Genomic DNA, 18,797 nt, shown 5'->3' on the forward strand with positions numbered 1-18,797 from the left:
TTCCTGTGTTATGTTTTCGAGCTGAGTTTTGAGGGCTCTGCTCCCTCCGTGAATGACTAAACAGGTCAGCTCTGCGTTGAACTCTGCTGCTCTTCTGCTGTCAGTGTGGGACTCACATCAGTCTGCAGTATGGACCGAGGACAACGCTGAGGAACCGCATCCATGCTGTCAGGACTTTATCGGGAATATCTTCTTTTAACTTGGAGACTTGGTGTAAGAACAGGAGTTTTTTACACAGTGTGAACTTCTTTGAGGTTCACACTAACACTGGATCTCGGGGAATACGACAGAGAAGACTGCGAGTGTTGACTTGAAGGCTGAGGATGGTGAGTGATGCTTACACTTCTTTGATATTATCGCGATATTTAATAGGCTACTACTTAAAACGTACTAATACAAATATTAACATAATGTCGCCGTCTATGGCTTAATAGTTGTAAAAACAAACGTGGAGGCTAGGGACTTTAGCTTAAGAACAATAGCCTAGCCAATTTAAAGAGCATTTTTAATTGGTGCTACTGAAATCTTTTTCTTTACATTTCTTTTATTTACTAAACAATGAAATTACACACAACTTCCTTCCTGCTATTTAACTAGCCAAGCTGAGTGAGTTAGCCTGGCTCTAGCCTAAAAAATATGACAATTTTATAATGTTTATTCATTTTTCTCATAATTTGAGGTAAAACTTTGTCCATATTTAATAATTTCCCCCCATTTATTTGTCACACAAGTCTGTCCCTGATTGACTTTTACTCTTACAGCACCTCTATGATTTTTTAGGGTTTAATGTGAAGCTATTATAAAACACTTACTCAAAGCTTCAGATGTAAGCTTGCCTGAGTGACACCCACAGTCTCTTTAAAAAGCATTAGTTAGATTCTTTAGCTACAGCTGCTTCTTTAAACCGGTTTGTCCTGGAGGAAGATGAGGATGCCAGAGAACCTGTGTCAGGTGGAGTGTGTGTACTGTCTGTGTGTACATCTTGCTGTGTGTGCTTGCATTACATCCAGACAGGTTTTTCCTGGTTACTGAATGTCATCCCTGCAGCAGACACACCTTGAGCTAAGTTATGGAGGACGTTGTGTGGCCTTGTTGTGTTTTGGCAACAGTTCTTCAAGCCAAGGTGCTTTGTGGATGGATTTACACTTGAGCTGTTAAACATACAAACACAGCTGATATGATGCTGTCTGATATGAAGCCCCTGCTTTTTTGCTGGTTTAAAACCAATAAAAATATTGATATATATGCCCTGATAACCCTAAGGTATAGAATATGTTGACATTAGAATATCTAAAAACCTGCTGTACACACAGTGTTTCTTTTAAACAGGTAGGACTGAAACCTGTTATGTTTTGCTACCTACAGTGTTTTATTGAACCTGCAGGTTTGGTTGCCCAGAGACGAGCTCAAATAATAAAGGTTGCATAATATGGAGTCAGCATAACCGAGCCATGACTGAGAATTATAAGCCATGATGATTCAATTCAAATTTTTGAAATTCTTTATTGCTTACACACTTTCTTTAAAGTTAAAAAGGTGTGTTTTTCCTTTTTATCATTTTCAAATAAATAAGAAAACACTCTCCTGATATGAAAGATTTGAATATGATGCTGATAAAGTATTAAATATCACATCTTAACTTGAAAGACTGGAGTATAAGGAACCCTATTTTTTGGTTTCCATGCTCAGTGTCTGGGTTAGCAGACACCAGCATTGCTCACTGGTTCCCTCACTGCCAGATGCTGAATAGCGGGTCGGTATGACAGCAGATGGTTTGCATTAGTTTCTCGTACAGGGAGGTGCATACTGAGTAACCCCCCTCTCCCTTAGCGCTCCATTTTCAAACCAACGACTGCAGCAGTACATTTGCTCAGGAATTCAAGCCGACTCTCTCCAAAAACAGGACGAACACCCATTTGGAGGACCTGGGGAACTCGTTAGGCTTGTCGCTCCTCCTGATCAACCCCAATCATCTGTGTCACAGAGCTCTAACTGTGTTTTCACTCCTTTGTTTGTGATTAGGGACATCATGAGTGCTGACTTTTATTTGCACTTGTTGCACATTGTAAATCAAAGTTTGGTAGTATCTCACTATTTTTCACACAGATAAGGTGCTGTTATCCAGGATCTAGTGATGATCTTGCTGTAATAATCTTTTATATCAAACACTGCATTTGCCCCAAAGTCAATCAGACATTTTGGTTAAATTTCTTTATTATTGTGTATTTTTTTCCACTGTAGCTGTTACATCTGCCAAAACATCTGACACATAAAACATAAACTGGGTTTAGCTCTATTCTAAATGAAGTTGTCACTAGGAGCTGCGTTCACTTACACATATTTTTTATTCATACTTCATCATGGTTGTCCCGTGTTGACATTAGACCCTTGTATTCTAGTAACAAGCATACTTGAAACATGATATTGTGAATCCTGGAAGTGGTGAGGCTAAGTGCATCAAGCGGTTTTCTCTCCTTGTGACTCCGTTTGTTTACTGCGTCCCCTGAGCACTGTGTGCTAACCCTCCTGTGGCTGAGAGAGAGTAGCTACACAGTTGGACTCTGTTTGCCTCAGCCTTGTTTTCAAAATGACTGCTAACAATCATAGTATGTAGGAGTGCTTCTATTTTGCTTGAGTTGGATGTATTTTATTTGATAGGGATTCAATATGTAGCATAACACTCATGTTTTGTTGAAAGCACTGGTTCTCAACTGATGGGTCAGGACCTAAAAGTGGGTCACAGAGTCATTTTCGTTGGATCATGACTGTGTGCCTGGTATGTCTTATTTGTCTTTACTTTTTGGTAGTCATGGTTGTACCAAGCTGCAACATTTTTCATTAAATATCTTCTATGCTGGGGCAGTGTATATGCTAGTTTAAAGTTCTGCATGTCATTACAGCAAGTGCAAGCAGCTGGCACTGTCATATGCTGCATGAGACCTAACAATATAAAAAACTCAAAACCAATTTATTGTGTAATGCAAACTTCACTCCTCAGAACGTGCTGGAACATGACGACACAGGCCAGAATGTTTTGGCGCCACTTTTTAACCACTTTTCTTCCTAAGGTTAAAATTGTGAAAAGATAAACCCATTCTGCAAAAAAAACAGATGGTACTATAAAGCAACACATCTGCATAAAAACTGCACATTTAGGGCTTTGCTGAAATAAATGGAATTCCTTGCACAGGAGGACAATCAAAACCCTTTTCTCCTAAGGAGAGTGAAAAAAACAAGACTGTGGCTAATATACTGAGGCAACCTTTCAGATTTTGGAAGGTCTTATAGGCCCGTAGGTCATGATTTCTAAATAAGGAGGGGTTGTGTCTTGAGGCTAGACTAGTTGAAACTCAATGCTTTAGAGCACTGGTTCTCAGCTGGTCTAGCCTCAGGACCTACCAGTGTCTTAAATGACTAAACATGACCCAAGTTTCCAAAACATACCCATAAATGCATATTATTGAATGGTAATTGTTGCAGCTTGGATCTCAGATGGAACAAAATATATGACTGAAAAAAGAGACGAGACAGAACCAAACTGTTTTAACACCAGAATTTTTACTAATTTTCCAGAGAGCTTGAGGAATTACCACATTATCATGGGAAAGCAGCTTTGTAATCAGAAGAGAAGGAGATAAATGGATTAAAATATTTAAAAAATATTTAATTGAAGTTTGTACCTTAGATGGAACAAATCATGTGTCAGGACCCCAATTTTTGGTCCTGACACAGCCGTTGAGAACCACTGAGCTAAAGTACATGTGGCACCATATAATACATAAATCCTATAAACCAATATTAGACCGAAATTTAGAATAAATCCACTAGTATCGACTGTTGTTCTTTAGTGAAGTCTCTTTTTCTTAGCAGCTGTTTTGGTCCTGTAGTCTGAGCCAAAACAGCTCCACGGTTGATAATGTGGAGAGGATGCAGCTAATTAGGCCAATCAAAGCTCAGTAGTCTCCTTTAAAAAAGTGAACAGAGAGCCAAGCTATAATTTTCTAAGGTTAACTGAATTTCCCTGTCTGGCCAATAATGACACGGTTGTTTGTCAGAGAACTTTGGTGAAGTGTTTAAATAACACTCTGATTGTCAAGATGCTTATCCTTCATTCTCATGACTTTCCTGATCCTCTGGCTCTTCATCTAGTGTCGCTGTGTTTAGTTGACACTTGTGGTGAATGAATTATCCCAATGTGATGGATCGCCATAAAATCTGATACATTCATTCATTTGCGCCTCAGAATAAATATTGATATCTTGATTTTTATTTAAGTTCCAATTTATCTGCAGTTCTTGGGTCATGGCAGTCAATCTAATAAAAATCTAATAACCAGTACCTTATAACACATTAAACTTAAATGACATGATCAACATTATGCCTCTTTAGCTCTGTCGCTGTGATACCTTTATTGGTTCTTGGGACTGGTCAAAGAGATGATGAATGACCTTTTGCATGTTAGCTTGTTTGCTGAGTATCATTTTAAGTTATTAAAGCTGCAGCACATTGAGCTGTTGTCAGCTTATTTTCCAACCTGAACCTGAACTGCCTTTCTTTAATGGAAATAGGCAATATGATATTACAGTACTGGATAAATGAGGTTTGTTATAAATGCTCTTATCTGCATCAACATATCCCTGTAGGCGATGCACAGGATAGTGTCCTTCTATGCTTGTTTGATATAGTTTGTGCAGTCATGGCCTCGTATTTGCATGTATAACTTCCTGCTTGCAGGACAGGGGAACAAGGTCAGACTTTTTTTTTTCAGCCGAGCTCTGCTTATCTTCACTGATAGCTTCCTATCATCATGTGGGATGAAATCTGGCCCTTGAGTCTGCTTTTGGAAACCTTTTCTAGTGGAAATTCTCATTTGTCTTGGAGTTGTCAGTAGCAGTAAGTCATGGTTTGGTGTGTGCATATTTAGTGTTTAACCTTACTTCCTTAAAGAGACAATGTACCAGCACAGGGGACCGAAGTAGTAGACTCACTGATACACAGCCTCTATGCAAGGCTTTGGTTTTGATGTAAGTTTTTGTGATTTCTGTCCTTAAGTGAATGAAAATGTTATGAATGAATTAATTCAGATTAATCTCTTGGCTTTCTCATTTGAATCTTGTGGCACAAGTAAAAAATGGGTGTTCAAATTAATATCTTACAGTGCTGTCCACAGAGTTTCATCTTCTTTTTGTGCATTTTAGGCACACACTTTATGAGATAGACTCCCGCAGTTTCAGACAGCAATCAGTGGGAAACAATAACTCAGTCAGATCTTTAAAAGGCTTATCAGATGATGTTTTCCTCTATTAAAAGCATGAGCTAACTGTCTGGAAACAGTCAAAAATAGCTGGTTTGAATTAGATGTCTGTTTTGGCATACTTCCCATGGCAGGGTTGAGTCAGTGCATTACTAACAGTGGAATCATGTAGTGACCAAAGTGTAGTTGTTTTCATTCATAAACAGTAGATTGGTGTGTGCTATATACTGTATAGTGCTATATTAACACTTGATTCACCTGAATGTTTTAATGTGAAATATTTAAGAAGCAGTAAAAGGAACATTAGAAAATACAAAAACTTGGTTGTTGTAAAATTATACTACTTGATTTTCTACTTGAATCATCAGATTTATCAGTTAATTTCATTTTTGTTGTGTAGCATTTAAAAGAAAAGTTAACAACATTGATTGATATGGTATCATTATATGTCTTTATTTACTATGTGGATTTTTCTGAAATATAACTTGTGGGCTTGAATAAATATTGACCTGGTAACGACCATGGATGTATTTGGCTGCTTCTGTTCTTTGGTCTGATTCATCAACAGAATTGATTACTAACAGCAGCCTTGTTTGAAAAAAATGAACAAAACTAAACACGCGTGTTACCCCTTGTCACTTGCACTTGTCACTTAGACTGGTAAACTTCATGAGTGAATGCACCAAACCTGGTTGACAGACTGTAACATTTTCCAAGCAAGATTTAGTTGTACTAAGAGCAGGGCCAGATACTCCTGTTTAACACAGCAGTAAGCAAATATTGATGTATGTGAGGTTGAACAGCCCTGATATTTACTTTTGTACCTCACAAAATGTCACAGTGAAAAATAGTCTTTCATGCTGTATGCTAAAGTGCACAATGAAGTGCATGATTTAGGTTTGTTTTTTGTCTGTATTCTAATGTCTAAACTTATGATCTTTTGTTTTACTGCATTTAGCTCTTCTTTTTACATACTGCAGTATAACATATATTACAACTTGTGCTTCTTTGATATTTTTTATAGTCCATTACTTTAAAGACATATACGTCTTTTTTAATATTAAGGGAAGCAGTTGGATTCTCTAGTTAATTCCTGATGCCATGCAATAAGATGGTAGGATGGGATGTGACAGGATAGGATAGGATGGGATGGGATACGACATGACGAGATGAGATGATAGAATACAATATGAGACAGTATGATATGATATGAGATGATACGATACGAGATTTTAACAGACAATATTAAGATATAAATGATACGAGAGGATGGTGCAATATGATAGGATGTAATAGGATTCGAGATGTGACAATACGATATGAAAGAATAAAGTACAAAAGGATACGATACGATAGGTTATGATTTTATAGGATACAATATGATAAGACACCATATCAAAGGATACCATCAAAGGATAAGCTGAGATATAGGATAAGATACGATACGGTACGATAGGATAGGACACGATAAGATACAATACGGTAAGATACGGTACAATACAATACGATACGATAAGAAACGATACAATATGATGATTCGGTATATACAATAAGGTAAGGTACAGTGTGGTGGGGTGCAATGGGATACAATAAGATACAATACAATACTATAAGATACGGTAGGATACAATATGGTAGGATACGATGCGATAAGGTATGGCACGGTGCGGTGCAGTACGGTGTGATACGAACGATACAATATGGTAGGATACGATATGATAAGATACGATTATGATACCATAGGATATGATACAAGATGAGACAATATGATACGACATGACACAATGTGATACAACAGGTTACGATACAATTAGATGTATGGCCTATACTTAAGATCACTATAATGATAAAGTGATTCTCAAGTTCAAGTTCAAAATATGCTTTAATGGCATGAATAGTTAATACCTTTGTTGCCAAAGCAGGTCCAGGGTTAGGGTTAGGGTTAGATAACTGATATATTTAAAGACACCCATATACTGACCATGATACTGTGATTGTAATTGTAGAATACAGAATTCACATTGGAAGGTAAAATTCTGTATCAATCAGTGTTTCCCTCTGTACTTGGGTGGTCAGGGTGGCAGAAGGGATCACCCCACTTTACTGGCACCCAGGCTTTTGTGTTGATTGGCTTGTAGTCATGTCACATGTAGCCATTCAGATTGTTTTGTATGCAGGACATTTTGTGAGTCTGTGGAGATTGCAGATAAAGCCGGGGGAAAACACATCTTGCAGTGGAGCCTAGGTCGTGCATTTTTTCATTAATTAATTTGATCAATTATTGATTATTGAGAACAATAATCAGCCAAATACTGAATATGAGCCTCAATAATCGGTCAGGCCGATAATTGATGTACCCTTCATATGTTGCAAAAAGACAGAAATATCCTCACTTTAGAAATGGCTCACTTGATATTCTGTAATCATTGCAGGTGAGAGACATGTGTGACAGCTCATTGTTGGTGAGGTAGAATATTGCAGCCATCATCTTGGAGTGCATGAGTACAGAATGATAGCTGCAACAAGCAGCTGCTAAAGAATTTTTAAACAGTGGTGTAAGAAGCTGAATTGTTAACATGAGACAGCGCTCCACAAATGGTGCATTTAGTGGAGGGACATACTTAGTAGACGCCTCTCTCTTGTCCATGAATGTTGACTATATACAGACATTAAAAAAAAAGATTGGTCAGCAAATAAACCTAGGTGGGAATCACTCTCAGTGTATTTATTTACTGCAATTTGGTGTCAGTTTAACCTTTAATCACACTTATTCTTTTAACTTTTTTACTGCTGTGACTTTATTTAATCTTCTTTATCTCTTCTATTTTGACTGTTATTTTCCATTTGTTTCACCCTTCATGTCATCAGCGCCAGTGTAAGGAGTAATAAAGTAGGAGCCTGAGGACTCAAAAAGGCAGTGAAATCTGTTAGGAGTGCTTTTTTTCTTGTAGTTAAAGTATTGATGATTGACGCCAGCAATGTCTTAATTATACTACATGTCAAGACAATATCTTCCTGTAATTATATTTTGTCCCACCCAAAACTAATGGTGTATCACTGTACATCTGTAAGTGCTCATCTCCATTCTTTTATATTTTTGTAGAAGCGCTCTTTAGTTACAGCCTGCATCATCAGCGGGTGCGGGCTGGTCCTGTTAATTTCTGTTCTGTGACCTCAGCAGCTGACTCACTCTTTAGCTTCATTATTTTTGTGTTAACACTGGTGGAGCTGATGAAATCAATGTCAATACATTATGTCATTAAGAGAAATTAAAAGCATCACACCCCTTAACCAGCTCACACACAGTACAGCACTAAGTGCTGATTCATTACAGTGATGCAGTTTCATAGATGATTCTATGCAGTTACGGTCACATTATCATACATGTCTGTTTTCCTCCCGTTATCTAAAGATCTCTGGAGAACAAGTGTTGTTCACCAAAACTACACTGTGACCAGAAAATGCATTCTGTGAAAGGTGAAAGTGGAGCACTGACCTGTCTGACCTCAAGTGACCTTTCTCACTGTAATGTTAGGCACCTTTGACTGTTGTTAGCCTTACGGCACTAGAGCCAGAAGGACTGGGATATTGTAAACATGCAGAGTGAGAGTGCTTATAATTTGTGGTGTTTTTCAGCCATATAATAAAGAAAAACTTCTACTTTGATTAATCTTTTGGAGATCTTGGTGACTTCCTTCTCTTTTTGCAGCGGTTTGATAAAATGTGCTGCCACTATAATGCCATAGTGATCAAAGTGGAGGACCCTTCTGTCAGCTGCAAACTTTAAAACACTGACTTCCCTGTCCTTTAGAAAGCTTCCTCTCTGAATTCAAGGTTTTGACCAAAAACTCCAATATTATGGGTACACAAGCCCCTTTCTACCTCCTAAGAGAAGAAGTATTCATTTGTGTAATTCATCATTTACTGTGGCTGGAAGGCAGGTCCACTTTTTATGGCTTTTTTTTAACCAAACAGCTGCTGCTTCTTTGACACAATTCACTCTAAAGCGTTTAGATTAAAAGAGTAATTGAAATTTCTGTCTAACATGAATTAGCGTGTAGCACGAGGCATGGCTATGAACGATTTTCCACTGCAGACGGTTTATTTACATTGAACCACTACTGAGGCAGCTTGGTGGCATGTGCCTTGTCTAGAATTACTGCTGAATTCCTCCCTGAACCACGCAGTCTTTGATATAAACTTTATTAGCAGTCTCGCTGTTGATTTAATTTGAGACAGTTTAAATCAAAAGCTTTCCACATTTTATAGGAGAGCTCTGCCTCTGTAAAGCTTGTTCAGACAGAGGTGTGCTAAAAGTCTTCTGGTATCTGTTTACTCTTGATGAATATGTCCTCTCTCTCTAGGAGGGACAGCGCTCAGCCCTGCCCTACAGCTACAGGATTATAACATCATCACAACCAGGCAGTACTCATGTTACCCAACCCTCGCAGATGAATATATTTCTTTTCATTCTTTCCCTGAATGTGACCTCAAGCAGCTCAGATCCATAGCAGAGGGAGGAGTCTAGACAGGGAATCAGAGAAGAGGCTAGTTGATGTGCATTATTTATACTGCTTTCACAATTACAGTCAAGTGTCAACAAGTTATTTTGCCAAGTGGGCTGGGGGTTTCTGGTCTGAGATGTAAAATATTATTCCTTTAACTCAGATTTTCCACATATTTCATTTTTTCAGCAAAGAAACTCAGGCTGCAAGTCTTAGCTTCAGTCAGGGAGTTAGGCTATAACCAGACAGATGTCAGACAGGTTACTGCTGTTGTTATATATTTGCTTCTCTGTTAGTACGTTTGGAGGAAGATGAGATGAGGCCTGATCAAATTTTTAATGGTATTAAAGGATTAAAAGGGTGCTGTCATTAGCTTTAGGGCCCAGTAAAGGGTGGATTGGGTGAGGGTAGTCCGTGTGGGAATTAGGATTTCCATGAGCCTCTGGTTGTGCTGTGGATTTCCCAAGGGCTAGAAAGCTGCTGGCGGTCTCCGGCCAAGACAAAACGGACGCAGTTGAGCTGAACTTTGCTGCCAAGTCTACATGTGTCACGCCTGACATTCCACCCCCTCTCCAGCTCTGGGCTGTGGCACGTTGGGTCCTGCGGTGAATCCTCAGCACCCTTCATGCCTAAAACTTATGCACAGGACTGTACATATGATTAATATTTTGTGTCCTAAATGATTTTATATTACAAAACAGAAGACCATATAAACACAAGCTTATGTTGTCCCATCAAGTTTAATTTTTAAAAGTTTCTGTGTTGAAAATTGTTGGTCAGTAATACATTGTCAATGACTTTGCACAGAATAATGCACCTATATGAAATCTTTTTGTTTTATTTTATTCTATTGTGCTTTTTAATGGCATCCAGAATTCTTACAAAGCACTAATACAAAAAGATGGAAATGAACATACCTAAAAAAAATGTATCAGAAATGAACATACTCCCCTTTAACTTTACTTTTATTTTCCATCTCAAATTAGAGTCATACAAAAAAGCAGATTTCATAAACAATATCAAGGTTTAGAATTGGCAATTGGCAATGATACAAGCAATAAGAACATTAACTTTTACTGAACATCAAATATAGAAAAACTGGGATGGGAGGAATTCCTTTAATGTGAATTAAAGAGCATTAAAAGAAAACTGGTTATGTCAGCCTCACACAGACAGTGATGTCATGGTTTGAGATGTCCTTTAGCAGGTGCACCTGAATACAATTATGAGCCATTATACAACACAATGAAATGATGGAAAATATGGTGGGGGTTTCTTTTGAATTGTGATCCTGCAATCACTGAATAATAGAAAGTGCCAGGGAAAAATATCACAGGAAGGTAGTTAAAAAGGAGAGAGGGAATTTTCTGGGTTTTATATGTGAGTTTGAAGCAGACATTTTTCCACATAATCAATGCAAATTGTGCAGCCATTACTGCAGGGAAGCAGATCAATGGGATGTATTGTTTTCCTCTTTTGTTGTTGGGATACATTTGGTATAACTCAGTTTTTTTGTCCTTAAAATTGGCTTCTCATTAAGCTGTTATATGTCAGCTTATTTGCTCTAAAAACCTGAAGTAGCGCTAGAACCTAGACAGATATTTTCTATAGTTAAATCTTCTTCTGCAGAAGGAATGCCAGTAGGTTATGTCTGTGTACCTAATGTACTCAGGCTGTATAGGCTCTCTCTCCAGTTTCATGCTCTACTGTCTATCCTGTTGCTACAATAAATGTATAAAAAGACCAAAGATAAGTCATAAAAAAACAAAAACAAAAAAATTCTTGTCTTGCAGTGTAAGCATTTTCTTTTCTCTCTAACAACATGCAGGTCTCCATAGCCCACTGTGGAGCATACGGTAAAAAGTGAAGATCTAGACTACCATCAATAACTATATTTATATATTTTCCATCTTTATTGTGACCACTGGCTGCTTTTTCATCAACAGTTTTAGTTTAGGGGGATATGTGCTGAAACCGTTTTCTCCTCTGTGTAATTCAGACAGATTTACTCTTTAATCAAGTGTTAGCCCCATCTGGAGTTTTTAACATCGCTTTAGATGAAGAGTGTGCATGCATGTGTGTATTTGTGTGCGTTTCAGTGGGCTGAGTTTGACCTTAATGAGCGTCCCATCCATCAGAAGTTAAAGGCTGTCTGACACTGTGGGTCATCGCTTCTCTGACACCACACAAACACTCACATACTCACACTGGTTCTTCTATTAACTCTGTCTCCTGTCTTTGTTGATCTTTTCCCTCGGCCTTGGAAAGGCCAGCTGTCTCAGTCAGCAGTTTTATCAGCATCTGGCCTGCGTACACACTGTGTGATGTTGGACAGAGTACAAACATAAGCAGCAGAGACCAGGTGGAATGACTGTTTAGAGAGTTGTAACTCCTTTAACCCTTGTGTTGTCTCAATATTCTGATACTTCTTTTGTCCAAAGGGTCAAAAATAATCTGCCCTAATTAAACTCCTAAAAGAATGCAGCTTAATTGAGCTTTAAATAAAAATATATATGTATTTGGCCTGAAGAAAGAACTGAGGATTCGTCACATAATTAGGTAATATGGAGGTTTTTCTACTTGCAGAAAGACTGCATGTCACATTATCAAAAATCAGGACCTTTTCATGTTTGTTGAAACGTACCGAGTCTTTTTCTTGTCAGTTACTTGTTAATTCTATCATTTTAAGCAATATCTATTCAGGATCTTTCGGGACCCTCAATGATTGGTTTACCACCAGCTTCCGCCTACAGCAACAATTGAGCCACCCACTGGCAGTGCATCCCTGAAATGTGAAGCTTAAAATTAATGTAAAAATTGAGTGAAGAGACTGTATGTACAATGCCCATAAAAAGTGTTCATCCCCTTGGATGTTTTACCCTTTTATTGATTTTATGGATCAATGTCAATATAATTTGGCTTTTTTGACAAAAGAAATAACAAAAACCTCTTTAATGTCAGGGTGAAAACAGATTTCTACAATTCAACAAAAATATATACTGTAAAATCAGTGACTGCATAAATATTCACCCCCTTTAAAGTGACTGACCTAACTCAACAGAGGTCCATCCTGTTGGTGCTAGTAGTCTCACAATTAGTGAAATAGGGATCACTAAGTGCAGTGAATTTGTCTTAAGTGATTGTGGTATAAAGACACCTATGTCTGAATTGTCCAGTCACTGGCTAATTAGTATTCTTGGGGACCATTACACCATGAAGATGAAAGAACACTCCAAGCAACTCAGGGCAGAGCCTTTGAAAAAATACTCTGAGGGTGATTGGATGAATGTTCTGTCTGTCACATCTTTACAGGCCAATCAGAGCAATGATGTAGCCGCTATCGAGCTGTGCCCCTATGGAGGCGTAAACTCCATAGAGAACTGCATAATGCAAACCTAAAGACTGGACATGTCAGTACACGACATTTGTTGTTTTTGAAAAGAAAATAAACAATACTGTTCTTTGTTCTTCTTTTAACAAAGAAATGTTGTCAAGTCCTGATAAAACTGGCGCTTTAGCAGCATCCACGCTAAGCTCTTCCACCATAATTGCACCGGTCTCTTGTTGCTGCTTGCTTACGTCATGACTCCGCTGCACCTGAAAGTACTGCCCCTCGTCGCTGACTGGTCCTGTCACCTTCTAACCAGGCCCAAACGGTTTAGACGGGAGCTTTGCAAGATGGATTCCCCAGTGAGAAACATGGAAACAGGCATATCCATCTGCTTTGCAAGGTTAATAAATCAGGGGATGGCTACAAAAATTGCAAGGTACTGAACATCTGAACTGAGTTCAGTAATATATACATCATCAAGAAATGGAAGGACTATAGCATATGTGTAAATCTGCCTAGATCAGGCCGCCCTTACAAAACCTTGGTGATCATGCAAGAAGGACACTAGCGAGAGAGGCCACCAAAACACCTACGACTACTGTGGAGTTACAAGCTTCAGCAGCTGAGATGGGAGAGACTCTGCATACAACAACTGTTACCTGGGTTCTTCACCAGTCAAAACTTTGTGGGAGAGTGGCAAAGAGAAAGTCTCTGCTGAAGAAAACTCATTAAATCTTGCATAGAGTTTGACAAAAGGTATGTGGGAGACTCCATAGTCAAGCGGAAGAAATTCTTTGGCCTGATGTGACCAAAATGGTTTCTTTTTGGTCACCAGACAGGATGCGATATTTGTCAGACCACAAACACACCATCCCAAGACCTATCCACACAGACTCAGTGCTGTGAATGCAGCCAAAGGTGACTCTACTAAACACTGACTTCAAGAGAGTGAATATTTATGCTGTCACTTATTTTGCAATACAAATATTAATTCAGTTACACTACTTTGTAGAAATCTGTTTCTCACATTGACATTGAAGAGATTTTTTTCTTTGAAATTTTTGTCAAAAAACAAATTATATTGACCATGATTGATTTACAAAATCAAAACATGGTAAAAAATCTCAGGGGTGAATACTTTTATAAGCACTGTAAGCCCACTTGGCTCACTACAGGCCTGCATCACTTACTTTAAAATGTGTGAAATGATTTCCTGACTTCTCTTACAGATCATTCAACAACAGCCATGTTAGTAACTACAGACATTGAAGCAGTTCGTTTAACTAGGCAGTAATTCTTAGACAGAGATTGTTTATACTTCATTTTAGCAATGAACCTGTTGAGTTTCAGCCTCAATGTGGCTTTGTGATAACCGAGCTCTTAGGAGGGATTGTTTTAAAAGTTAAATTTGTCCATACATTCAGGAGACGACTGAAATATGGTTATTAGAGTTAACTGGAAACCAATTTTGCCTTGACAAACTTAAATAATTTAGGATTGTGAGAAATTAAGGGGATCAAAACTGTAAAACAACACTGGTTTCATGCATCAACAAATAATTATGCAGGTTTATGACATTGCTGTGATTGAGAGGGTCTTCCTAGGGGATAAACCAAAGATTTCAGAGGTGCAGGAGCCATTGTCTGCTGTGTCATTACATTTGCATATATTAACTAAAATCATGGCCAACTTCCTTATTGTTACTGGATAGTTAATATGAAGCTTGTTTGGGATTTGTTTGGCTGTGGGTTATTCTTCTCGGATTTATAAATAAAAAAAAAAAATAAGATGGAGGATACATTTTTGACACTAATGTACTATTTTTCTGTGCTCAGAGAGAGGATTGTTGCAAGGCAAAGATCTTTACAAGACTACAAAAATTATGTTGCACAGAATCTTCCCAAATCACAGTGGCATCCATAATTCTCAAAAGGAAGAAGTTTTGCACAACCACAACTCTTCAAGAGCTGGTCACCTGTCCAAACTAAGCAATCAGGGGAGAAGGGCCTTAGTAACAGAGGTGACCAAGAACCACATGGTCAATAAATAATAATAAACAATAAAAAACCCCACCCAAATGTTTTTTTTTTTTTCGGACTGCAGCATCAGGCTGTAATGTAACCAAATTGAAAAAAGTGAAGGGGTCTGAGTACTTTCTGAATGGACTATATATAACAGTGCATTCAGTACAAAATCCCCTAAATATTTGTTTTTTAAAAAGACAGCTGTAATTTCGTTGGACTTTGAGTCACTTTGGAAACTCTTTGGACCAAATTTGCTCATTAATTTGTGACACATGTTTACCAAGTGCGATTACTTGAGGCTTTTTCCTTGGCTCTGACACCAGATGCTTTTTTCCCCCTCTCACGGTCACTGCTGGCTACTTATTATCTTTTCCTTGATCACCAGTTGCTCTTTAACCTCTTTAAGTAAAAAGGTAAAAATTAAGTCAGAACTTGGAAGGCCTGATAGATGAGATGTTATCTTTTTTGCCTGAAACCCTCCAAAAACCTGCCTCACTAAAACATTAACATATGGTCACAGTTGCAAGAAGTAAGTGAGCTGTGTAATATTAGAGATTGTTATTCTTTGCAGTCAGCACAACTACACATGCAGATCCAGTGTATACTTCACAACAGGAGATTTTTAAAAAACTGTAGGTCAGCATTAATGTAGGAATTGGGCAGAGGCATCAGGTACATGGTTGCCCAGCTATTTTACAACATAAATGTTTATTAGACATGGGGTCTTGCCTTAAGAAGGTCATTCTAGGCTTCATTTTCCAGCTGTTTTAATCTGCCTTATGAGGGTCTTTTTAAGCTAGATTCAGCTCCAGAGGCTAGCTCTAACTAAAGTCCTGTGGTTCCTCTTCATCGTGACACATCTTAACTCACAAGCTTGTATCAAAGTTTTATGATTTCTCAAGACTCTTAGTGCAGAGTGATTAACGTCTTTAGCTGCTTCCTATTTTAGCAGAGAGGAATTTATTCTCATGGCTCTCATCCAGATAGGCAGAGCAGAAACATGGTGGACTGTGAGTCTGATCCTGATGTTCAGAAGGAGAATGGCACAGAAAGGAGAAACGAGGGGAAAAGTGCCGCTTCTGATCCTGAATCAAACCCAGTCATTTCCTGTACAGCCAGCCAGAGCTGCTCAGCACTCGCCATATATGGTCATGGTATTTGCATGGAGGGAAACCCGCCTGGCCTTATGGATCAGGACTTATTGAAATTCCTCTCTATTAACTTCTGGGAAAAGGTCCATAGTTCCATAGTTTGTTCTTTTATGATTTTGTTATATTTGAATCTCAGAGGAGGAAAATAATCAAGTCAAATCTGTCAGCTTTGATTTCTCCTTACTTCTATGACTCAGTGTCATTAAAACACTCATTAAAATATGAGATATTTCTGGAAGCTGCCTCAAAACAAAAACTATTATGTCAGATCAGAGGCTGTGTAATGAGTTTGTGTGCTCAGAGCAACGTGTGCTCCATGGTGATGGTGTTGTTTTGCCCCAGTTTTAGTGTGTGTTTGTGAGAGTGAGTGTATGTGAATACTGTTAGGCTTCAAGAGGCAAACTAAAGCGATGTTCTTATAAAACCTATGAATTACAAATAAATATCACACACACAACCCACAAAATGAAATAATGTTTGACTATCAGCCACCAGTTTGTACTTTTATAATGAGATAAAACATAAAAGTTTGCTCTTGTCAGCTCTTATCACACATAAGATGATACACTTTTAATAGAACTAATGATCCTTGCAGTTGGCAAACAGAGCTGAACCTGTGATTAAATTTTCTGTTATCAACCATCCAGAATTACCATGACATGGATGTCTGAGAACCTTCAAAGACAAATGGGCTATAATTTTCACAGGGCTTAAGGAAAATTACTCATTGATAGTCACTGGAAATTATTCAAAGAAAAGTCAAAGATTCTGCGAGATGGACCAGGATGTACTTCTCAGTTTGTTAGCTTGATGGTAAAACATAATGAAAATTGCCTTTTAAAGGCAAACAGATTTAGCATTGCTTCACATTACCTGTTTTTTCTTAACTCTTTATTTTGAATTCTGAAAGGCAGATATCAATCCACTCATATGGATGGAAAAGTAGCCACGTTTTCCACCACAGTTCAGCCTTTTAAATTTCCTTTTTGAAAGTATTAGGAACTAAGTACAACATGGGAGAGGTAAAGTGTGCACACAAGATAAACCACAAGCATTTCACAAATACTTGATTGAAAGAAAAGTACATCAAAAATTATAATAACATTGTAGTTTAGTAAGATTAGATAGTTTCACAAGGTCCTTGGATGGTCACCTCCACAAAATCTGTCTGAATCGGTTTGACATATTCAACCCAGTTGGTCCAAAATTTCACAAAAGCGTGTTTCTGCAGACTTGAAGAAAACGTGATCCTTTCCCTAACATCAATATCATTTAAATTATCAATCCACTCCTCTATTATAGAAGGTTCAGTAAGTAATCAGATTCTAGCAATAGCTTTTTTACAGGCATATGTCAATTTGCCAAACATGTGTTTATCACTGCTTCTTGTCTAAAAATCTACATTCCCTAAAAAATAATGTGGTAGGTCTTTTTTAATAATGTTTTAATGCTTTATGAAACACTAACCAAAATGGCTTTCACAGAAAATGTGACAGTAGTTGGCTCCCTGAAAGGTTACCCTATTTCTTCCATCTCTGTTTGAAATATTGTGTTGTGTTATTTCTTTTTCACAAGAACCTCTTAAAGTTTAGAGATAATTCCCTCATTTGAAATGATAAATTACCTGCCTGACAGCATTGTGCCAACTTTGAAGTTTGGTGGAGGAGGGATAATGGTGTGGGGCAGTGAAGGCCAATCTTAATGCTTCAGCATACAGAGACATTTTGGAAAATGCTCTGCTGCCAACTTTGTGGCAACAGTTTGGAGAAGGCCCCTTTTCTATTCCAACATGACTGTGCCTCAGTGCACACAGCAAGGACTTTGAAGACGTGGTTTGATGAGTTTGGTGTGGAAGAACTTAACTGGCCCGCACAGAGCCTTGAACTCAACACCATCCTGCTCCTTTGGGATGAACTGGAACAGAGATAAATGATATACAGAATGAATGGGCATTGCTGAAAACCTTCCAAGAACAGTGGAGGCTGTTGTAGCTGCAAAAACGGGGTCAACTCTGTATTAAAGTACATGTATTTTAATACAATGTCAATACAGTCCCTGTTGGCTGGATACTTTTGTCCATATAGAGTATATCAAAACACAATAGATAGACATTGCTGTACAGGTGAAGCCAAGTGCAAGCTGTGACTCATATTTTCTTGTCTATGTTTAAGTAGTTGTGGAGTGTGGTGCAGATTCTTTGTTTGTAGAAAGTTGCCTCTCTAAATTCATGTCATGGCGCTGGGACCCCCCTTTGGGCCATGGAGCCATGACATAGGCGGTAATTTGTATGCATTATTCATAGGTAAAGTTGTGTATTAACCAAAATATAGTTGCAGCTCACTCAGTTCTTCATTAAGTGTTAATGTATGATAATAGTGTTGTTGGGTAATGCTCCACCACAACTTTACCTGGTGAATAAACAAAATCTGTCCACACACTTCACAAAGATCAAACTGTTACCGAAGGTTTAAGAAAGAAAAACAAAGTTACTAAGCTGCACCTTAGTCCATGGGTTGAGTTTGTTTGAATACA

General features: G+C 38.1%; 1 protein-coding gene across 2 annotated transcripts in view; it reads left to right on the plus strand.

Moving 5' to 3' along the window:
- The first annotated feature begins 38 nt into the window (after window positions 1-38).
- The window catches only part of myo1ea (myosin IEa), a 73,085-nt gene continuing 54,326 nt past the window's right edge, over window positions 39-18,797 (plus strand). For both annotated transcript variants that reach the window (XM_041786478.1, XM_041786486.1), the window contains exon 1: window positions 39-326. In XM_041786478.1, the coding sequence (XP_041642412.1) occupies window positions 324-326 (3 nt within the window). In that variant the 5' untranslated portion in view covers window positions 39-323. The remainder of the gene's footprint in view (window positions 327-18,797) is intronic.

Source organism: Cheilinus undulatus, linkage group 1, assembly GCF_018320785.1.
Source record: "Cheilinus undulatus linkage group 1, ASM1832078v1, whole genome shotgun sequence".
Lineage (NCBI taxonomy): Eukaryota > Metazoa > Chordata > Actinopteri > Labriformes > Labridae > Cheilinus > Cheilinus undulatus.